Raw genomic sequence first — 24,898 nt, forward strand, 5'->3', positions numbered from 1 at the left:
TTCCCTGTCCCTTCTTCAATGCACGTACATACAGCATTTCTTATTGATTTCTAAATAGCACAGTACAGGTGGTGCTGATGCTGCATTGTCGCCCTAACTCTCTCTGATACTCTTACAGATCCTATGTGTGCCTCACCAGCTTTGCACTGCAAATTTTACACATGGCAGACCTTTGACAAAAAATGTACTTGAGTCTGGCACATGTACAAAGTTATGTTTCAGTCTGAAAGATGGTGCCCATCTACAACAAAGCATGAAACAGTGAAGATTACTGACGACAGCAAACTTAAAAAAAGGTAAAATCAAATTACTACATAAAAATTAAGTTGTTACATTATATGGTTTAATGCTTGACATTAACATCATGTTACTAAACTTTGCACTTTAAATGATATAAAATTTACTATTTTAAAATGTATTATAATCTGAATGCTCTGATGAATGCTCTCAGGTTGCACTACATTGTAAGCTGACATAGTAAACAGTCAGCTGAGCTGAAAACTTCCTCAGTCTGATTCTGCTGCAGTTCCTCATTCATGAAAAGCAAGATTTCTTGCATCATGATGTCCCCTGTTGGAGTTGGTTATTTGAAAATTTTCCCTTATTTTGTCATGTTGAGCTTTAAAAGTGAGGTGTTATTACTCAGTTTTATGGTGCAACCCTGTCAGTCTGGGTGCCACCAGAGGGTGCTGCTGGGGAGGACAACAGTGGTTTCCATGTGACCTGGCAGTGCAGTGACATTAGAAGCATTCTGGAGTCTGACTTAAAAAGAAGCCCATCACCTCACCTTGGGGAGTCAAAGTTGGGAGGCAGCAGGCAAAACTCATCAGAAGGAGTGGAAGGAGAAGAGAACCAATTATTTATTTATAATTGTGGCATTTGTGATTGTGTACACTGGAAAACGGGTTGTTGAAAATAAACATCTACTGTTTTAAATCCACAGTTGTGTTGGATGATATAGTTTCTGAAGTTAAGAGCTCAGTGGTGTCCCCTTATGGTTACAACATAACTTAACATGTGTGCTAGCCAATCACTAGCTTTTCTGAGAACACACTGATACATTTCTCCTAAAGCCATTACCACATATAAAAAATTGTGTTTGGAAGCTAGATAATCCTTGAAGTGAAATTTACCTTTATGTCTTGCCAGATATCTTCCAAGTACAATTATTAAACACAAGGTAACAAAGACGACAACAGCTACTACTCCTCCAATAACAGCATGGTCAGGTCCAGTCTGGTCAGACAGTGCACTCGGATCTAAACAGAGAAAAAAATAATGATTGAGTCCATGGTGGCATATATTATATGTACAATAATTCACTAGTTCCAGACGACAGGTGTCAATAATTCCTCTCAGTGCATATTAGCGTTATAATGTGTATACCAAAGCTGAAATGAACACGTAGCATTGTCACCTAAATGGACCAATTAATATACATTTTATTTTGCTTAACATATTGGAATAGTGTCTTTTAATGTGGCACTGTGCCTTTAAGCAAAATTATCCCTCAAAAAGGTTGTAAGGTTTACTCTGAACTTCCTATGTGAAAAGAAAAGAATCAACAGGGGCTCGCTTTATAAAAGCAAACTGGAAGTAGTCAATGGGAGTCACTGTCCTGGAAAAAGTCACATAAAGTGAAAGGTCTAAGCCAGTGAAAGCAAGCTGATGGTCTAAAAAGGAGACAGATGCTGTATTTCAAAGGATTTTATACTACATACAGTAAGAGCATTCTCTGAGACCAAGATACATTTCTATTAATATCAGCATAGCTATCCAATTTCTGAGTGTGATGTAGAGCTGTACTCAGTCAAACAGCTATGTCCACTTACACTGAACTAATTTAGAGTAACTAAGCATGTTTTTGAGAACAGTCTAATGTACCAGGAGTTGTGATGTGCCAAATTCTGACTTCCTTCCAACATTCTGTTCTTCTTTGCAGGAATGTAAATACACCGAGTGTGCATTCCCACAGGAGTAATATGCTCACAGCTCTTACTTCACAGAAACACTTAGGTACTCGGTTACAGTATCTCACATACACAAAGCAATCAAAAGAATGATCATTTGACTGATCTAGCATAAAATAATCACATTTAATCACTGAAGCAGCTCCTTGTTTAGTACAATGAGTGTGTAGTTTTTTGAACTCAGACAACTTTGTCCTGTACATTGTACAACAGAAGTAAGATACCTTCAGCTAACTTGACAATTAAGACAATATAATCCAGGTGTTTTCGTGTGGTGGGTGTGGCAACACACTATCAGCACATGCTCCCAACCACCTCCTTTAAATAGGAAGTGATAATTTTGGTACTGACTTGGAGTTGGTCATGTTTATGTTAGTGATACTAATGGGATTGCTGGGGAAAGTCTGAGGAGGTTTAAGGTCTGTGGAGTCCACATCACTAATTATCACACTTTCAGAAGTCCTCTGGTGAGGTGGGAGAACCTGTTGGAAGGATGACTACTTCTCGTTGACACTCCATCAATCAGGTGTTTAAGGAAGAATAGCCAGAAGAAAGCTACCCAGGAGTTAATGGCATATGACAGCTTAAAGGGCTCAGTGCATTAAGGAAAACTGATCTGATGGGAAAAAATTGAAGTCTTTGAGCAGAAATCCAAGCAGTATGTCTGAAACTAGGAAGCACATCTTTATGCAAAGAGTTGTGGAACTCTGGAACAAACTACTAAGACATGTAGTTGAATCAAACACCTTGGCAAACTTTAAGAAAAATGTGGATGAGATATTGGGACTTCTTAGCTATTAGCTAGATAATCAGGCTTAATGGACTGAATGGTTTCCTCTCATTTCTCAAATTTCATATGTGCTACGTTCTTATGGCAAGGACCAGGCACTGCTCATTAACTACCTAATACTTTCCCTACAGTGAAGCTTGTTGGTGGCAGCATCAGGCTATGGGGATGCTTCTCAGCAGCAGAGACAGGGAAACTGGTCAGAATTGAGGAAAAGATGAATGCAGCCAAATATACAGTGGTTTTGAAGAAGAACTGCTGCAGAGTGCACACAATCTTAAACTGGGGTGACATCTTTCAGAATGACAATGACATAAAGCATACAGCTAAGTCAATGTTCTTGAGCGGCTATGCCAAAGTTCAGACTTACATCCCATAACAAACCTGAGGAGAGACCAGAAAATGGCAGTTTATAAATGCTTCCCATCCAAACTAATTGATTGATTTTAAATAAATTTGTAAACCTTCCTGAAAACAATTAAATTTTGTTATTATGGGCTATTTGATGTAGACTGAAGGGTAAAATTAGAAAATTTATTCATTTAAAATTCATCTTAAACACAATAAATTGTGCAAAAGATCGGTGCTGGGCACACTACTTTTCATTCTGTACACCACTTTGCTGGGCTCCATCATCCAATGAATTCTCTTATCAGTACTATGCTGAAGATACACAGATGTTCCTGTTATTTCATCCAGGGAAGCAATACATTATCAGCTAAAGTCTCTGCATGTCTTAATGGATGAGTGACTACCATCTACAGCTCAACCTTTCAAAAACTGAGCTTTTTGTGATCCTGGCAAGCCAAACTGTTCAACTCCCCATCTCTGTAAAACTTAACTCATTGTTGCTAACACCTGCCAAGTCAGTTTGCAGCCTCGGGGTGGTGATTGGTGAGCAGCTATCTTTTTCTGACCACATTTCTACTGTTTCCCATTCATGTAGGATCATGTTGTACAATATCTGGAAGAACAGACCTAATCCAACTTCTGCTCCAGGCTTTGGTCTTGTCACGTCTGATAGGAGTACCTGCATGTGCTATCAAGCCACTACAGATGATCCAAAATGCAGCAGCTCATCTTAACCAGCCAAGACAGGCACATGTCACTCCTCTCTTCAAGTCGCTACCTTGACTCCTTGTAGTAGTACACATTAAGTTCAAATCCCTGATGCTTGCCTACAGTGTACTCAATAGGTCAGCACCCGAGTATATAGAGACATTAATAATAAATAATAATGATAATATATTTTATTTATATAGCACCTTTCCCATACTCAAGTGATGAAGTCCTATAGTCCTTCTTGTCAACTTAAGTCTGCCAGTGAACAGCATAGAGTGACTCCATCTCTATGCGGCATCAAGTCTCAATCCAGACTCTTTTTGTGTGTATTTCTGAGTTGATGGAATGAGCAGCCCACCTCCATCTGAACTGCTGACTCCCTCAATGTATTTAAGAAGCAGTTGAAGACCCATCTGTTCTGTAAATATCTGTCTCATTGATCAAAGAGAAGATCTTTTATATTATTGGTTAATTTGTTGTTAGATGAAGTCTAAGCTATGATTGTAAACGTATTAGGTTTTACATCTCTTCACTTGTGAAATTCAACTTTTGTTACCGGTCCTATTACTCTTGCTGAACAAACAGGCCCTAAGTCTCATGTTACTTGATTATGTTTACCTCTTTTGTAAGTCACTTTGGATAAAACAATCTGCCAAGCAAATAAATGTAATTGTAAATGTATTAAGTTGTGCGTATTGTTGCTCATTTTTTTAAATTCTATACAAGCAAGATACCTTTTTTATTGTGCCGCAAAGCCTAATGAAAGTGAACTTTACAAATAATATTCTTTTCTTTCTTAGATATCCCACATGCCATCAGATTCAAATGCCATGAAACCAGAGAACATGCTGTGTTACTGTTTCACCTAAAATAGGAACTATCCATGTCATGTAATGAATGAAACATCTTTTAGTTTAATATCAGAACCAAAAGGCTCTAGATTCTCTTTGGTGAAATGAAATGTGTTTTAATTCATCTAGTTCATTATGCAGGGACTAAATATTGGCTGCAATAATGTGAGTTTATGGAAGCTGGAGGCCATGCCATTTTTATTTTACCTGGAGACCTCCTTTTTTCCACAATTCCATGCTGGGTACTCCCAAGTATTTTGAATGTTAAATATGTATGCAGTGTACATGTTAGAACAAATATACAGTAAATAAACCTGCATGTGATTCAAACTGCTTCATAATTCTGAACACAAAGTGGAGATGTAACTAGTTGCACTACTTTAGTATTTGTTTGATTACATCCATATCTTTTTTTTTTTTTAAATTGTCACAATTATTTAATTAAGGGGCTGAACAAAGGTATTAAAAAATGACATTTTAAAGTTTTGCGGCTTGTACATACTGTATATCTACAGAATGAGCCGATAGCTTATTGGATGTCATCATGTGCAACTGATTATTCGACTATTGAATTGTAAAAAGTGCTTTGAGCAATGTAAAAGGAGCTATATAAATAGGATGTATTATCTATCTATATATACCTACTTGCAGGAGTACCCGCCATTGCCCGGGAATCCATAACCAGTGAATTTCCCAAATGAAAGAAAACAGAACATAGAAATAGAACAAACAGTTTTCTGATTCACATTTTATTGTAAGTTCCTGCACTCTGGATTCTGTCTGCTGTGGTGTTTCAGACACCCTTGAAACTTTCTTGTGGGATCTGAAGTGAACCTTCCAATTCGACGTCTTTTTTTCGGTGGCATGGGTATATTAGCGAAAAGCAGGGCAATTATAATGTGTTACATGGTATTATGTACGGAATAAGCACCACAGTGAGATGAATGTACGTTATTTACAATACTTCAGAAAGTGAACAAATAGCACCAGTCAGTCAGAAAGAGCAACACTGAAATCGTACTGTGAGTTGGAAACGAGCAAATAGCACCACAAATACGGAAAGCCAGTGAGAAAGAGTAGCACTGAAACTGTACTCGAAAAAATGGCGGGGAGAGGTGCTCTGTTTCTAAGGAGCGTCTGTGTTGAACTGTGAAGCCATCTAACAAACGTTGGCGATGGTAACTACAGAGAGAAGTGACATACAACCAGTGCTGCGTTTGGGGAAAATGGTGGGGGAAGGATGCTGTATTTTTAAGGCGAGTCTCAGTTCAAATGTGCTTGCATAAAACGGATGTTGGCGAATGAAATACAGCACTATCAGTGCATGTGGGAGTGTGTTACGTGCGGAAACGCGGGTGTGTCAGCCGGTCACACGCACTGGGTCGTTCACATTTTACATACATACTTGGACACTTCCGCTATCTGTTGGCAATTTAAAGAAACATGGGTAAAGAGCAACGCACAGAGAGCAAATGACTGTCTGTTGCAACGTGTGGCCATCTTGTCAATGATAAGTGTGCCGAACATTGTGTCAGTGAAAAGGTGCCCTGCGGTTCACCACGAGCATTTTTCCCAACCAAACATACCCCATGACCTTCTCCTGGTCACAAAGGAGCCCCATCCCCAGTTTGGTGCAGATCGGACGCCCGGTGCAGATATCTGTGGCAGACAAACAAACATACATACATCGACTCTGCTTTATACGATATATTAGATATATCCCTATATATTTATTCATAGTATGAAGCACAATCTGATTGTATGGGTGGTTATCTACCAGGTAGCACATATGGTTGGTCTGCAAGTTGGCAAAAGTCCGCCACACCCTCTCAATCGCGAGAAGCAGATCATAGAATGTTATATAGTTATCAGATCATGTTTCATGATATGAATGTAATTACTCCGATCTCCAGGCTGTCAAATAAATGAACCACACATTGTAGCGCAGCGTAAAGAGGCTTCACCGCTGACGTTCGAGGTTCAGTCACCGCGAGGGGATGCAGTGTGTACGCCTGATGAGCCCAAATAAGGGCAAAACATGTGTTGCATACTCTTTACATTATTTGACAGTAAAACTATATAACATATCTATACAGTGGAACCTCAGGTCACAAGCGTCTCGGAACACGTACAAATCCGGTTACGACCAAAAAGTTCACCAAACTTTTGCATCTGTTCACGACCATACACTTGGGTGACGAACAAGCCAGTTTCCCGTCCGGTTCCTACGCGCCGATGATTTCCGTACATGTTCAGTCTCTCCCTGTACATTGTTCTCGGTCAGACGTGCATGCATTCGCTGTGAACTCTTTGTGCTCTATTTCTTGTGCTTTTGCATTCATTTTGCAATTAACTATAGCCTCTAAGCAAGTGAAGAGTGGTAGTGTTAGTGAGAAGAAAGGTTCAAAGAAAACTGAAATCAAATTAAAGAAAGAAATTATTGAAAAGTATGAGCGTGGCGTTCGTGTTACTGATCTTGCTGCCGAGTACAAGAAGTCAAAATCTATGATTTTGACTATTCTAAAGCAGAAAGGGGCCATTAAAACAGCTGATGTTGCAAAAGGAGTTACAGTATTAATCAAGCAGAGGCCTCAAGTGCTGGAAGAGGTGGAAAAACTGTTGCTAGTGTTGTTGAAAAAGAAGCAACTTGCAGAGGCTAGCGTAAGCGAGGCGATGTTATGCGAGAAAGCTGCAAGGTTAGTTTTATTGGTTGTTTATGGTTTGTTTTTGTATAAATTAAGGATTTTTCAAATTTCCATTTTTTTCCCTGTGCTTAAAACTCATTAAAAAAAAGTGGTTTTCTCAGTGTTATTCAATGTTTTTACATTATTTTACTATTACACTGTGCATTCTATGGTATAATGAACTATTTTTGTGCTTAGACCCTGTGTTAGGATATAGTGGGTTGGATAATGGATGGATGGCTAAAAGTCTTTACAAAAAATATATTTACATACAGTTTGTACGGTCTCGATCGGATTAATTGTATTTACACACAATCCTATGGGGGAAATTAGTTCAGGTCACGACCAAATCAGGTTGCGACCAGAGTTTTGTAACGAATTAAGGATGTGACCCAAGGTTCCACTGTGTGTGTGTATATATATAAACTGCTCAAAAAAAATTAAAGGAACACTTTGAAAACACATCAGATCTCAATGGGAAAAACAAATCCTCTTGGATATCTAAACTGATATAGACTGGGTAATGTGTTAGGAACGAAAGGATGCCACATCGTTTGATGGAAATGAAAATGATCAACCTACAGAGCCCTGAATTCAAAGACGCCCCAAAAATCAGAGTGAAAAAATTATGTGGCATGCTAGTCCATTTTGCCAAAATTTAATTGCAGCAACTCAAAATTGTACGCAGCTCTTTGTATGGCCCCTGTGTTCTTGTATACATGCCTGACAACATCGGTGCATGCTTCTAATGAGATGACAGATGGTGTTGTGGGGATCTCCTCCCAGATCTGGACCAGGGCATCACTGAGCTCCTGGACAGTCTGAGGTGCAACCTGGTGGCATTGGATGGACCAAAACATAATGTCCCAGAGGTGTTCTATTGGATTTAGGTCAGGAAAGTATGGTGGCCAGTCAATGGTATCAATTCCTTCATCCTCCAGGAACTGCCTGCATACTCTCACCATATGAGGCCAGGAATTGTCGTGCACCAGGAGCCACTGTGCCAGCATAGGGTCTGACAATGGGTCCAAGGATTTCATCCTGATACCTAATGGCAGCCAAGGTGCCTTTGTCAAGTCTGTAGCAGTCTGTGTGACCCTCCATGGATATGCCTCCCCAGACAATCATTAACCCACCACCAAACTGCTCATGCTGAATGATGTTACAGGCAGCATAATGTTCTCCATGGCTTCTCCAGACCCTTTCACTTCTGTCACGTGCTCAGGGTGAACCTGCTCTCATCTGTAAAAAGTACAGGGCACCAGTGGTGCATCTGCCAATTCTGGTATTCTATGGCGAATGCCAATCGAGCTGCATGCTGCTGGGCAGTGAGCTCAGGGCCCATTAGAGGACATGGGGCCCTTGGGTCACCCTCATGAAGTCTTTCTGGTTGTTTCGTCTGAGACATTCACACCAGTGGCCTGCTGGAGGTCATTTTGTAGGGCTCTGGCAGTGCTCATCCTGTTCCTCCTTGCCCAAAGGAGCAGATACTGGTCCTGCTGATGGGTTATGGACCTTCTATGGCCCTCTCCAGCTCTCCTAGAGTAACTGCTTGTCTCCTAGAATCTCCTCCATGCCCTTGAGACTGTGCAGGGAGACACAGCAAACCTTCTGGCAATGACACGTATTGATGTGCCATCCTGGAAAAGTTGGACTACCTGTGCAACCTCTGTAGGGTCCAGGTATCGCCTCATGCTACCAGTAGTGACACTGACTGTAGCCAAATGCAAAACTAGTGAAGAAACAGTCAGAAAAGATAAGGAGGGAAAAATGTCAGTGGCCTTCACCTGTTAAACCATTCCTGTTTTGGGGTCATCTCATTGTTGCCCCTCTAGTGCATCTGTTGTTAATTTCATTAACACCACAGCAGCTGAAACTGATTAACAACCCCTCTGCTACTTAACTGACCAGATTAATATCCCATAAGTTTCATTGACTTTATGCTATACTCTGATTAAAAGTGTTCCTTTAATTCTTTTGAGCAGTATATATATATATATATATATATATATATATATATATATATATATATATATATATATATATATATATATATATATATATATATATATATATATATCAGTGTGTGTATGTATATTCCAGCATCATGTCCGAATGGCTGGAGGGATTTCATGAAACTTAGTAGAATTGTTTCTCAATGGTTGACTAAAAATACTGTAGGGTGAAATCAGCCCTAATCAACACCCCCCGGGGTAGGGTTAGGGTTAAATGGAGTTCTATGCGTGCAAGTGTGTGTGTCTCTCCGGCCCGGAAGTGAGACATAGAGTCAGGGTGAGGGGTCCAGCTCCAAGCATATGCAAGCGAGGCCAGCACAACGGCATAAGGAAACCTCCTAAGAAAGACAGTCACTTAACTTCTATTGCACAAACGATGTGAGCACATTGGCAACATGAATTATCCTAGGAGTGAGATGCCCAGAGTAGTTCTGACGATTTAAATACTTTCTAGGATCCCGTGCTTCTTACACAGTTAGTATATAGCAGGTGACTGCCAGCATTCTTTATGTTTAAGCAGCACCGCATCCCTGTAGCTTTTCAAATTAAATAGAGTTGGCTGGTTCTGAGCATCAAATGGATGATAACATACATACAAGACCACAAAACAAGCAAAATAGTGAGTTTTTATTGTTTGTTAATTTTTATTTTTAAAGTTGTTTTTTTTTTAATTGTTTGAGAAAAACATAACACTTTATTTTCCTCCTGGGCAATGCTGTATGTTGCAACATCACTTCTGAATAGCTGGAGAGATTTTCATGAAACTTGGTACAAATGTTTCTTATTGGTCGGCACAAAATACTGTAGGGTGAAATCAACCCTAACCCACCCCCTTCTGGGTAGGGTGTGTGTGTGTGTGTGTGGGGGGGGGGGTGATCTTGCGGTCTTGTATGCATGTTATCATCCAGTTGACATTCGGAATTGACCACCAGAGGGCGAACTGTAGGTGACTGGAAGCATTCTTTATGTGTGAGCACCAACGCGCCCCTGTTGCTTTTGAAATTAAATAGAGTTGGCCGGTTACGACCATCAACTGGATAATAACATACACACAAGACTGTAAGACAAGCACATTAGTGAGTCTTCATTGTTTGTTAATTTATTTTTAAAGTTGTGGGTTTTTTTTTATTATATTTTTCTCAAACAATTAAAAAAAAAACAAAAACACTTTATTAACCCTAACTGGACAATGCTGGGTATTTCAGCTAGTTTAAAATAAACATTTCAGTGGCAAATCAAATTAAATTTCCCTTTGCTGCCTGCTGAAACTGTAGTATCATAGCGGGTCTTTATTATTAGGCAAAGGTAGGCAATTATTTTAGGCCCCCAGCTACCAAGGGGCCCCAAAAATGCCTAAAACGTATGCTTAAGCAAGATTTTTTGTTCTATTACTTGCTTTTCGTTAATTATGTCTTTCTAAAAATCCAGGAAAGGAGGGGGAACCAGTGCCACTTCTATCTGACACTAAATTGGAACCACCAAAATGAAATGTCACTGGAAACCAGCTCTCCTACTATAAGTAGATACACAGCAGAACCTAGCATCAGCCTTGGACACTGCCCACTGCAATGGTGGTCTGCTCACACAGGAGCATCTTGCAGTATTTTGCAACTCCTGCATCAAGTGTGCCATGTCAAAGACTGTTTTCACTCGCTGGACATATTGTGCACGAAAGGAGATCTGCTCTGGCATTTGAAGATGTGAACAAACTTGTGTGCCTTAGCAACTGGTTGAATGTTAATAAGAAAAAATAATGATGACAGTGGCTTTAAGCAATGTTACAGACATGTCCAAAATATTGTGGTGTTAATAAATGGAATTTCTGAAAAATCTGCTGAGAATTATTTTCAGTATATCATGATGCTGACATTAACATTTATAGCTGATCTGATGAGGTAGGTCAGGTTAGGTTGGAGAGCATGCACTGGTACAGTGTGTTGCTGCACCAACCACATGACGAAACAACTCGGGATCCTGGTTGGAAACCCCCCGGGCAGACACGCAGTCCAGTCCCACCCTCTGGAAATGACCCTCTATCTGCTGTAGCTAGGTGTTACGTGGGTGTCCCCTTGACCTGTTCCTACCACTTGGCTCTTTAAGAACGAGGATCCTGTGAGCTGGATCACCCTTGTGGAATCATGCCACATGGCCATAGTGCCATAACTGTCGCTCCCTCAGAATGCAGGTAATGTGCCTCATTGTGGACATTTATGAGTAGCCGCTCATTCCACACAAAGTCAAACCAGAGGTACCCAAGCCTTCTCCGTAGAGACACAGTACCAAAGGAGTCCACTCTTCGTCTCAGGTCACTGGATAGCGTCCATGTCTCAAAACTATATAGGAGACAGGAACTACCCGGACTCTAAAGATTTGGATCTTCATCCTTTTGCATAGATATCAGGAGCGCTACACACCCCTTTCCAGTGGCAGGAAGAGTCACCAGAGACATTAATGTCACTGCGAATGTAAGTAAACCTCATGACAATGTCGACACTCTCTCTGCAGACAGACACCATTCTGATAGCTGTGCCTAAGAGATTATTAAAGGCCTGAATCTTGGTTTTATTCAGGACACTCGCAAGCCCAGACACTCAGACTCCTCACTCAGTCTCTTGAGAGCCCCGATCAGAGCCTCCATTGATTCTGTGAAGATCACTGCATTGTCAGCAAGGTCAAGATCAGTGAATCTTTCTTCACCAACAGATGCCCCACAGCCGCTGGACCCCAGCACTTAGTCCATGCAAGCACTGAACAGAGTAGGAGCATGAACACACCCCTGAAGAATCCCAGAATCAATGGGAAACACAAAGGTTCTGCCTCCACTCTGCACAGCACTCATTGTACCAATGTACAGGCTGGCCACGCTATCCAGCAACATTGAGGCAATCACGTAAAGTCTCAGGATGTCCCACAGGGCAGCTCGATCAACTGAGTTGAACGCCTTATAAAAATTGACAAAGGCTGCAAAGAAACTCTGCTGATAAGTTTATGCTCCATGAGAACCGTCAGTGCCATGATGCAGTCAATGATAGAGTTCTTAGGTGTAAAAGCAGACTACTTCTGTCACTAGTAGGTGAGCAACAGATCCTATTGAGGATGACTGTAGCAAGGACCTTACCCAGTACCAAGAGCAGTGTTATCCCCCTGCATTTGCCGCAATCCAGACGATCACCCTTCCCTTTCCAGATAAGGACGACAAGTCCCATTTTCTAGTCAGTTGGAATGACGCCAATCTCCCAAATGGAAGCAAAGATTGCTTGCAATGCTGGGAGGACCACTTTACTATCAGCCTGGAGAAGTTCACCTTGGATAACACAGACCCTGCAGCATTCTTGCCCCTCAGCTACTTTACCACCTGTGCAATTTCAGTGAGATTGGGTGGTTCACAGCTAATTGGAAGATCAGCCTCAAGAACCATGGACCCAGAGGTATCCAACGTCCAAGCTAGAGGATCAGCTTTAAATAGCTGCTCAAAGCATTCAGCCCAGAGTGTCAGAACTGCAATGTCATCCATAAGGAACATCCCATCAGATGCCCTGACTGTGACTCCCCAAGGAACAGATTTAGATGTGTGTAATGCTTTGATTCCTCTGTAAGGACGACGTGGGTAACTAGACCATAGATGGTGGGTCACTTATGGCGCTTTTCCACTGCATAATACGGCACAGCTCACCTTGGTTCGGCTCAGTTCGGCTCGGTTTGCGTTTCGACTGCAGTTTAGTACCGCTTTAGAGTGGGCGGGATTATTCACGTGTCTTTATAGTTGCGCCGCCTCTACTGCCGTGACACCGTGGTACTTTTACAACAACACGCAGACAACGACAAGACTTTAGCTCGACGACGCGCAAGGGTAAGCATCTAAAAAAAGCACGTCACTAGCTAACTTTTATCACTGTTGCAAAGCATAAAATGAACTTAGCTGTCAGTGTAACATTAAAATGCTGATTCTGTATATTACAGATCTTCCACATTTTGCAAAAAAGTCGCCGCAACAGACCATCTGTTTGGACATTTAACCGTGCTTCAGAGTGGTGGGATGTGATTGTTCCCGGTTTTACAAACACTCAGTGGCTGGAGAACTTCGAATGTCTGAAGAAACATTCATCCACTTATGCAACAAACTGCGTCAAGTGATGGAGAGACGGGACACAAACTTCTGCGTGTGTGTACCTTTAAAGAAAAAAATAGCCAGTGACGCAGTAATGACGATTTTTTCCGGCCAATCAGTGACCAGCAGAGTTTACACATCACGTTTTGGTAACGGTTCGGCGCGCTTGGAACCTCGGCTGAGGTGGTACTAAAAAAAGGACCAGGTACCAGGTACTGTTCCCAGTGGAAAACGCCCCAAAAGTGAGCTGAACTGAACCGTGTTGTGCCGTACTATGCAGTGGAAAAGCGCCATATCTCACAGATTCCTCTAACAAACACTTCCTTATTTGCCCTCAGAGCCCTTGCAACTGTCATTCTAAGTTCCCGGTACAGACCGGAACTGCCATTAAACCGTGCAATGCAAATCTTCTCCATGATATCCAGAGTGCCCCGCAAGATGAAACACCTTCTTCTGGGAACACTAGTAACATTAATACAACCCTCAGCAACCTTCAGGGTCTTGTCTTGGAAGGTCTCCGATGTCACACTAGGATTGGCAGTCTCACCCAAATCCATAAATTCCTCACACAAACTGTGCACAGACTCATCAGAAGCAGCCTGATCTTTGAGTGTGGCCAGGTCCAGCCTCATTTTCCTAGTAGGTGGTAACCTACTGGACCAATGCTGGATCTTTAGAGCAGCAACAAGTCTGTGGTCAGAATTCACAAACTAGGCTCTTCTGTAGACCCAACAGTTTTGTAAGTGCCTCCAGCATCTGCCCATGAGGAGTGATCTATCCCCTTCACCACACCACTAGTACTGGAGTACCAAATCCAACGATGCGGCTCAGGGTGCTAGAACCCGGATCCAGTGATTCGCGGTCACTCACCTTTTGCATATTCAAGGAACATTGAGCCACTTTCGCCACAGTCACCAGACCCACAGGGACCGAGACAATTCTTATAGCCAGCCCTGTCAGTGCCAGTGGTTGCATTTATGTCACCCCTGACCAGAAAAGTGTAACCCTGCAAGCACCCATCGACCACCAAGCAAAGCTGCGAATAATATATCTCCCTCACCGAGGCATCACTCACCGCGATCAGAGCATACACTGAGACAACAGACAAGGCACGAGCCATAATTGAAGTCGCAAAATACACTTGTTGAAAGAAGTGACATTGGACACCATTGGAAGAAGCAAATTTCCTACAGCAACAGCTACTCCCAAAGTATGATAGCCATCAGAGCAACTAGACCAATAAAAAGTTTACCCAATCTACAGAGATCTGGTCAGTCCGAGGTCTCCAAACCTCAAAGACTGCCGCCACTGAAATGTGGAGTTTACGTGGCTCCTCTGACAGCAGAGAAAGATGATCACCATGCTGGAGAGACAAGACGTTCCACGTTCCTACCCATAATGGGCCATCTAAAAATGGGACCCGAGTGCTGCTGTGCAGTGGCCGATGCCACAGCACCACACCAGCTCTGATCCCCAACAGGACTGACCCTATTCGCTCTCTGCTCACATTACGAAGGGGATGGGGGAAAGCCCTCAGGAGCTCCATTCTCAGAAGAGTCAAAACCGTCAGCCATTCTATGGGCGGCTACAGCAGATATACTCCCGAGGAGAGCAGAAAGAAGTCCTCAGAGCTACGTGAAGTATTTTTATAGTGGTTAGATTGCCATTCCTGCCACCAACCCCCATGATTTACCTGCAAGTTGGGGGACCGCTTGCAGGGCCAGATGCAGTTTAACATCATACCCAGGATGTAGTTCATAGGATATAAAAATTAACCTTGCGAAATATTCACTGTAATGTACAATTAATCAAGATTAATTTTATAACCAAAGTGTGATTAACCACGATTTAAAAAATGAATCTACTGACAGCCCTACTTTTGTGTTTAATTGCAGACTAGCAAAATACCCGCGCTTCGCAGCGGAGAAGTAGTGTGTTAAAGAAGTAATGAAAAAGAAAAGGAAATATTTTGAAAATAACGTAACATGATTGTCAATGTAATTGTTTTGTCACTGTTGTGAGTGATGAGTGTTGCTGTCATATATATACTGCTCAAAAGAATTAAAGGAACACTTTTTAATCAGAGTATAGCATAAAGTCAATGAAACTTATGGGATATTAATCTGGTCAGTTAAGTAGCAGAGGGGGTTGTTAATCAGTTTCAGCTGCTGTGGTGTTAATGAAATTAACAACAGATGCACTAGAGGGGCAACAATGAGATGACCCCCAAAACAGGAATGGTTTAACAGGTGAAGGCCACTGACATTTTTCCCTCCTCATCTTTTCTGACTGTTTCTTCACTAGTTTTGCATTTGGCTACAGTCAGTGTCACTACTGGTAGCATGAGGCGATACCTGGACCCTACAGAGGTTGCACAGGTAGTCCAACTTTTCCAGGATGGCACATCAATACGTGTCATTGCCAGAAGGTTTACTGTGTCTCCCTGCACAGTCTCAAGGGCATGGAGGAGATTCTAGGAGACAAGCAGTTACTCTAGGAGAGCTGGAGAGGGCCATAGAAGGTCCATAACCCATCAGCAGGACCAGTATCTGCTCCTTTGGGCAAGGAGGAACAGGATGAGCACTGCCAGAGCCCTACAAAATGACCTCCAGCAGGCCACTGGTGTGAATGTCTGACCAAACAACCAGAAAGACTTCATGAGGGTGACCCAAGGGCCCCATGTCCTCTAATGGGCCCTGAGCTCACTGCCCAGCAGCATGCAGCTCGATTGGCATTCGCCATAGAATACCAGAATTGGCAGATGCACCACTGGTGCCCTGTACTTTTTACAGATGAGAGCAGGTTCACCCTGAGCACGTGACAGAAGTGAAAGGGTCTGGAGAAGCCATGGAGAACATTATGCTGCCTGTAACATCATTCAGCATGAGCAGTTTGGTGGTGGGTTAATGATTGTCTGGGGAGGCATATCCATGGAGGGTCACACAGACTGCTACAGACTTGACAAAGGCACCTTGGCTGCCATTAGGTATCAGGATGAAATCCTTGGACCCATTGTCAGACCCTATGCTGGCACAGTGGCTCCTGGTGCACGACAATTCCTGGCCTCATATGGTGAGAGTATGCAGGCAGTTCCTGGAGGATGAAGGAATTGATACCATTGACTGGCCACCACACTTTCCTGACCTAAATCCAATAGAACACCTCTGGGACATTATGTTTTGGTCCATCCAATGCCACCAGGTTGCACCTCAGACTGTCCAGGAGCTCAGTGATGCCCTGGTCCAGATCTGGGAGGAGATCCCCACAACACCATCTGTCATCTCATTAGAAGCATGCACCGATGTTGTCAGGCATGTATACAAGAACACAGGGGCCATACAAAGAGCTGCGTACAATTTTGAGTTGCTGCAATTAAATTTTGGCAAAATGGACTAGCATGCCACATAATTTTTCACTCTGATTTTGGGGCGTCTTTGAATTCAGGGCTCTGTAGGTTGATCATTTTCATTTCCATCAAACGATGTGGCATCCTTTCGTTCCTAACACATTACCCAGTCTATATCAGTTTAGATATCCAGGAGGTTTTCTTTTTCCCATTGAGATCTGAGGTGTTTTCAAAGTGTTCCTTTAATTTTTTTGAGCAGTTTATATACAGTATATATATATATATATATATATATATATACACACACACATATATACATACATACATACATAAATACATATATATACACTAGCAAAATACCAGCGCTTCACAGCGGAGAAGTAGTGTGTTAAAGAAGTAAAGAAAAAGAAAAAGAAACATTCTGAAAATAACGTAACATGATTGTCAATGTAATTGTTTTGTCATTGTTATGGGTGTTGCTGTCATACCTGTGTGTGTGTATATCTATACTAATAAAAGGCAAAGCCCTCACTCACTCACTCACTCACTCATCACTAATTCTCCAACTTCCCGTGTGGGTGGAAGGCTGAAATTTGGCAGGTTCATTACTTACAGCTTCCTTACAAAAGTTGGGCAGGTTTTATATCGAAATTCTACGCGTAATGGTCATAACTGGAAGCTGTTTTTCTCCATTTACTGTAATGGAGATGAGCTTGAACGCCGTGGGGGCGGAGTTTCGTGTGACATCATCACGCCTCCCACGTAATCACGCAGTACATAGAAAACCAGGAAGACCTCCAAAAAGCGCTGAAGAAAACATGCATTATATAATTGAGAAGGCAGCGAAACAATAAGAAGCGAGCGAGTGACATATACAACCATATTCATGAGTTCTGCTACTTCGGAAACAAAGCACGATGTAAATCTACACTTTAAATTAAGTTCATAGACAGGCTGCCGCTGGCGTTTGTAATTTAGTGCCTGCCCATATAAGGCCGTCCGTCAGCGGCAATCCAATAGCAAACTCCCACTAAATATTCACGGGTGAAGGACTGTGTTTATGGAGAGGAAGATGAGATGGTCAGGGTGGTGTTTGACACAAACTCAGCGAAACTGCGAGAGAAAGTTTTAAGTGCCAGGACTAAGGTAACATTAAATACAGCCACGGACATAGCACGAGATGGCACCAGCACAGCTGGGAACCTTCGATGCATGTACACCGAGCGGCTCACGTGAACTGACGCAGTGCACAGATAAAAGGCAACAGTTCCAAAGAGCGCTGAACAAAAACTGAATTACACAATTGAAAAGGCAGCAAAAATATGAAGCGTCTGATAAGCATATTCATAAATCCAGCTACTGCGAAACAAAGCACACGGTGGAAAAAGTCAATGTCCCGCTAAAGGAAGACAGTGTAAAAAAACGTGCATGCAGTGTGTCAGGTCTCAGATAAAGAAGAAGACGAGCTGTTTATTGATGCAGTAAGAAACGAATCGATGAAAGAAACCTGTCATCTTTACAATGATTGACAAACACGGAATGTAACTTGAACACAACACATCCTACAAATACGAGCCTGATTGAAAGAAATAATGATAATCAAATCCTTGATGACAGCAACACTCAGTAACACTCACAAAACAAATACTGTATATTGACAGCATGTTACGTTATTTTTAAAATGTTCCCTTTTCTTTTTCTAGCTTTTTTAACACACTACTTCTCCGCTGCGATACGCGGGTATATATATATATATATATATGTATATATATATCCCGATCTACATACTCGAATAATGGATACTTTATTCGCCATCAATGATTGTTTTGGTAAAGCCATACTCAGTGTATTCATTAGATGAACGGTAAAAAAGTAAGAGCGAGGGGAGGATGCAGGCTGTAGTGCGCGTCAACTCTATCTGAATTGCGCGATCACATTTCAAAAAATATATCTTTTCAAGTTCTATTTAGTCCATATGTGTCAAACTCAAGGGCCACGGGCCACATCCGGCCCGGCGTGTAATTATATCCGGCCCGCGAGATCATTTTATATACTGTATTATTGTTATTAATGGCCCAGGTATATGAAGCACTGGTAACACAATAAACTACAGATCCCATAATGCAGCGCTTCAGCTGCCTTGCCGAACACTTACCGCGTTAATCAAGTCTAGCTTATGATGCTGCAAGTTATTGGTCCCAACCTCATTGATAAAGCAAGAAATTCCACTGAATAACCCTGATAAGGCACACCTGTGAAGTGAAAACCATTTCAGGTGACTACCTGTTGAAGCTCATCGAGAGAATGCCAAGAGTGTGCAAAGCAGTAATCAGAGCAAAGGGTGGCTATTTTGAAGAAACTAGAATATAAAACATGTTTTCAGTTATTTCACCTTTTTTTGTTAAGTACAAAACTCCACGTGTTCATTCATAGTTTTGATGCCTTCAGTGAGAATCTACCAATGTAAATTTTCATGAAAATAAAGAAAACACATTGAATGAGAAGGTGTGTCCAAACTTTTGGCCTGTACTGTATATATACACATACATATCTTCATATCTATATACATTTATACATATCTATATACATATACACATATACATATACATACATATATATATATATATATACACATACCTATGTACATAATATATACACACACATACAAACATACATACATACACACACACAAATTATATATATATGTGTGTGTGTGTGTGTGTGTGTGTGTATACTGTATGTATGTATGTATGTATATATGTATGCGTGTGTGTGTGTGTGTGTATCTATACTAATAAAAGGCAAAGCCCTCACTGACTCACTCACTCACTCACTGACTCATCACTAATTATCCAAGTTCCCGTGTAGGTAGAAGGCTGAAATTTGGCAGGCTAATTCCTTACAACTTCCTTACAAAAGTTGGGCAGGTTTCATTTTGAAATTCTATGCGTAATGGTCATAACTAGAAGCTATTTTTCTCCAATTACTGTAATGGAGTTGAGCTCGAAAGCCGTTGGGACGGAGTTTTGTGGGACATTATCACGCCTCCCACGTAATCACGTGAACTGACTGTCAACGCAGTGCATAGAAAACCAAGAAGAGCTCCAAAAAGCGCTGAAGAAAACATGCGAAACAATAAGAAGCGAGCGAGTGACATATACAACCATATTCATGAGTGCTGCTACTTCGGAAACAAAGCAAGGTGTAAACCTAAAGTTTAAATTAAGTTCATAGACAGGCTGCCCATGGCGTTTGTCATGCCCATGGGTAATGTGGGATACAAGTTTAATGAGTGGACGCAGGATATAAACAAGAGTTTTGATCACTTTGTAACGAAGTTAAAATTGCATGTGAAGGGCTGTGTTTGTGGGGGATTGACAGTTAAGGCGGGTGGGGGAGTCACGTCATCATCTCCCCTCCCATTCACCTCATTTCGCTCTTAGCTGAGCTCCGCAGCTAACGCACGCAGTGTTACGGAAGCGACTTTGTGATGCTGCCACCAAATACTCACAGAAAAATCCACAATTAATACACACGCTGTCTCTACAGTTTCTCCACACTGAATCCTCCGGGCACTACTTACAAAAGGTTACACTGACAATCGTGTTACGTTATTTTTAAAATGTTTCCTTTTCTTAGCACAAGCACAGCTGAGAAGCTTCGATGCATATGCTCCATAACGTGTTAAAAAATCACGCATTTAATCACACTTTGCAATACAAGCAAAGGGGAACTTCTGTCAATGCATGATTTCATGGTACACCGATTACATTGATCAGCGCTTCCCGATTCATTTTACCCTCGCACACCCTTGGTTTGAGAAGTATGACAAAATATGAGGTTAACACAGAAAAACAGATCATCAATTGAAGCATTATGAATAATTGATTCGCCATCAATAATTGTTTTGGTAAAGCCATACCCAGTGTAATCCTCCTTCCATTTTATAATTTTTCCGCCACTAGCCATGATCAAATGAACGGTAAAAAAGTAAGAGCGAAGCGAGGCTGACTTATTCAGGCAGGCAGGCGACGGCTCAATAGCTCGAATTTGGATATAAGTAGGTTCTATTTAGTCGCCAGAAATATCTTTGTTAGGAATGGAAGTTGAATTTAGTCTTTAAATTTCTATGGTAAAGAAAAAGTTATGAAATGATGACTAAATTTAACTATATAAAGTCAGAACTTGAATATATAAAGTCATTCCCAAATATATAAAGTCAAAACCTGAGTATATAAAGACGGCGCTGGAATATTTCTGAATATATAAAGTAAGCGCTGGAATATATAAACTCAGAACTTAAATATATAAAGTCAGCGTCGGAATATATAAAGTCAGCGCTTTATATATTCTGACGCTGACTTTAAATATTCAAGTTTTGACTTTATATATTCCAGCGCTGACTTTATATATTAAAGTTTTGACTTTATATATTGTGACGCCTACTTTATATATTCACAAAATCAACGTATTTGCCTGTTTAGCACCCATAGTATATGTGTGTGTGTATATATGTACACATGTATGTATATATTATATCTATATAGAAATCTATATACTGTATATATATATATAGATTTATATATAGATATATAGATATAATATATATATATATACAGTATATACATATATATATGTATATACTCGTGTATATATATATATACAGTATATATATATATATATATATATATATATATATATGCCAGCAACACTTTGTCATTGTCAATCATGTTACGTTATTTTTAAAATGTTTCCTTTTCTTTTTACTTCTCCTGCTGCTGGTATTTTGATATATATATGATATATATATATAATGTAGATAGGTGTGTGTGTGTGTGTGTATATATATATATATATATATATATATATATATATATATATATATATATATACACACACATATATACACATACATACAAACATACACAGAGGTAATATATATGTGTATATATATGTTTGTGTCTATATGTGTGTGTATAACTTTGGTCACTGAGTGCAAGGGAAAAATAATAAAATGTAGTCTATAAGCTATTAAACAGTAAAAGATTAACGTTTTAAGGAGTAAAGCTACATTGAGCACTACTGGAGTGGTTTCGGGTAAACTACATTTTAAAGACTGTGTAACACAACAGGTAAGTAGTACTAACAGCAGCTAAAACGTATATGGATCATCTGTCGGTAGTAGATCCCTTTTGAAAGGCGCTACATGACGGCTGTGGTATAGAAATTACATTTTCTATGTGAACGTTCAAATTTGTGCCTCTGGTAATGTGCCTTACCGGCATTTAAAGAAAATTAGTTTTGTGTCCTCTGCAGTGTTAAGAGAGAAAGGCTTTGGTTTGGCATAAAAGGAAAAAAGGTGTAAAGAAAGGAAAGTTGCCTTTTTCTTTTATATAGTATAGAGAGATGTGTTCGCTGACGTTATGATCGCCTTTTGGGGACAGTCGCGGTGGATCTGGTGTAGACTGGTGAGACGCCCCCGCCATTATTCGGCTGTGATGGCACTGTCAGTCCTGCACTCGTGTGCGTGAATTCATAATCCGAGTTTAGGACCTCATAATCGTATACGTGCAAAAGAAAGTGTGGATCGCCTTAATATTATTTTGCCGTGGTGTAGAAAAGGGGTCCTGTGGCACTTGTCTGGGCTATAGCGCAGGGGGAGGATGAAAAAAATTAAAAGTGCTCACTTTGACTTAAAGCAGAAGCGCAGTCACTCAACTTTTGCTGGGCAGGAGACCCCTTTTGTACACACGTTCATGATATCAAAAGTCTCAGCGCTCTTTGGAGGTAATTAATATATTATATATAGCAAAATACCCGCGCCTCGAAGCGGAGAAGTAGTGTGTTAAAGAAGTAATGAAAAAGAAAAGGAAACATTTTAATAATAACGTAACATGATTGACATTGTCATGAGTGTTGCTGTCATATATATGCCTGCCTAAATAAGTCACGCTCGCTTTGCTCTTACTTTATTTACCGTTCATTTAATCATGGCTAATGGCGGAAAAATTATAAAATGGAAGGAGGATGGCTTTACCAAAACAATTATTGATGGCGAACCGATTATTCATAAAGCTTGAATTGGTGATCTGTTTTTCTGTGTTAACCTCAAATTTTTTCATACTTCTTCTCAAACTAAGGTGGTGCGAGGGTAAAATGAATCGGGATGCACTGATCAGTGTAATCGGTATACCAGGAAATCATGCATTGACAAAAGCTCCCCTTTGCTTGTAATGCAAAGTGTGATTAAATGCATTATTTTTCACGTTATGGAGCACATGCATCGAAGCTTCTCAGCTGTGCTTGTGCTAAGAAAAGGAAAGATTTTAAAAATAACGTAACACGATTGTCAATGTAACCTTTTGTAAGTAGTGCCTGGAGGATTCAGTGTGGAGAAACTCTAGAGAGAGCGTGTGTATTAACTTGTGGATTTTTCTGTGAGTATTTGGTGGCAGTCTGACGGTTGCTTCGAAGACGGCGTTAGCTGCAGAGCTCAGCTCAGAGTGAAATGGGATGAATGGGCGGGGAGATGATGACGTGACTCCCCCACCCGCCTTAACTGTCAATCCCCCACAAACACAGTCTCTCGGAATTTGCATAAGCACACCCCTTCACCTACAATTTTAACTTAGTTACAAAGTGATCAAAACTCCGTTTATATCCCGCGCCTCTCATTAAACTTGTATCCCGCATTACCTGTGGGCATGTGAAACGCCAGCGGTAGCCTGTCTATGAACTTAATTTAAAGTTTAGGTTTACACCGTGCTTTCTTTCCGAGGTAGCAGCACTCATGAATATGGTATTATATGTCACTCGCTCGCTTCTTATTGTTTCGCTGCCTTCTCAATTATATAATGCATGTTTTCTTAAGCGCTTTTTGGAGGTCTTCCTGGTTTTCTACGCACTGCGTTGACAGTCAGTTAACGTGATTACGTGGAAGGCGTGATGATGTCACACGAAACTCCGCCTCCCACGTCATTGCAGCTCAACTCCATTACAGTTGATGGAGAAATATACCTTCCAGTTATGACCATTAGGCATAGAAGTTCGAAATGAAACCTGCCCAACTTTTGTAAGTAAGCTGTAAGGAATGAGCCTGCCAAATTTCAGCCTTCTACCTACACGGGAAGTTGGAGAATTAGTGATGAGTGAGTGAGTGAGTGAGGGCTTTGCCTTTTATTAGTATAGATATATATATATATATATATATATATATATATATATATATATATATATATATATATATATACACACATACATATATACATATACATACATATACTGTACATATACATATATATACATACACATATACATATACATATATATACATATACATATATATATATTACACTCAACTGTTGCTGGGGGTGTCAGAATCCATCAAGGAAGAAAAATGAAAAACATTATTTGTGCAAAATCTTAATTTATTTATCCATTCCTAAATAATTATGGGCAGGCTATTTCGTATCAGTGCAATACGCTGTTTGTTAAAACGAATGACTCCCGCTCTTATGTGCAAGCCTGCGTGGATATTATGAACCATCGTATCTGTTCAAGTTCTATTTAAATTTTAAATAGAAGGAATTTTTATTTAGTTGACAGAAATATCTTTGGCAGGAATTTAAGTTAAATGTAGGCATCACTGCATAAATCTTTCTTCACCATACAAATGTAAAGAGTAAATTCGCCTTACATTTCAACCAAAGATATTTGTGTCAACTAAATAGAACTTGAAAAGATATATTTTTTCGAATGCGATCGTGCAATTCAGATCGAGTTGACGCCCACAGATGCATCAAGCTCGCATGCTATTGTGGTTTCGCCTGCGTGCCTCAATAAGTCACCCTCCGCCTCGCTCTTACTTTTTTACCGTTCATCTAATGAATACACTGAGTATGGCTTTACCAAAACAATCATTGATGGTGAATAAAGTATTCATTATTCATAAAGCTTCAATTAGTGATCTGTCTTTCTGCGTTAACCGCATATTTTTTCAAATGTCTCAAACCAAGGGAATGCGAGGGTAAATTAAAACCGGGAAGCGCGCGTACATACTCAGTGCACCCCCCCTC

General features: G+C 40.6%; 1 protein-coding gene across 1 annotated transcript in view; it reads right to left on the reverse strand.

Moving 5' to 3' along the window:
• The window catches only part of LOC120524434 (cell adhesion molecule 2-like), a 481,595-nt gene that overhangs the window by 10,542 nt on the left and 446,155 nt on the right, over positions 1-24,898 (reverse strand). Inside the window, exon 11 of the mRNA XM_039746287.1 lies at positions 1,134-1,259. Coding sequence (XP_039602221.1) covers positions 1,134-1,259 — 126 coding nt within the window. The remainder of the gene's footprint in view (positions 1-1,133; positions 1,260-24,898) is intronic.

Source organism: Polypterus senegalus, chromosome 2 (assembly GCF_016835505.1).
Source record: "Polypterus senegalus isolate Bchr_013 chromosome 2, ASM1683550v1, whole genome shotgun sequence".
In the NCBI taxonomy this organism is placed as follows: domain Eukaryota; kingdom Metazoa; phylum Chordata; class Cladistia; order Polypteriformes; family Polypteridae; genus Polypterus; species Polypterus senegalus.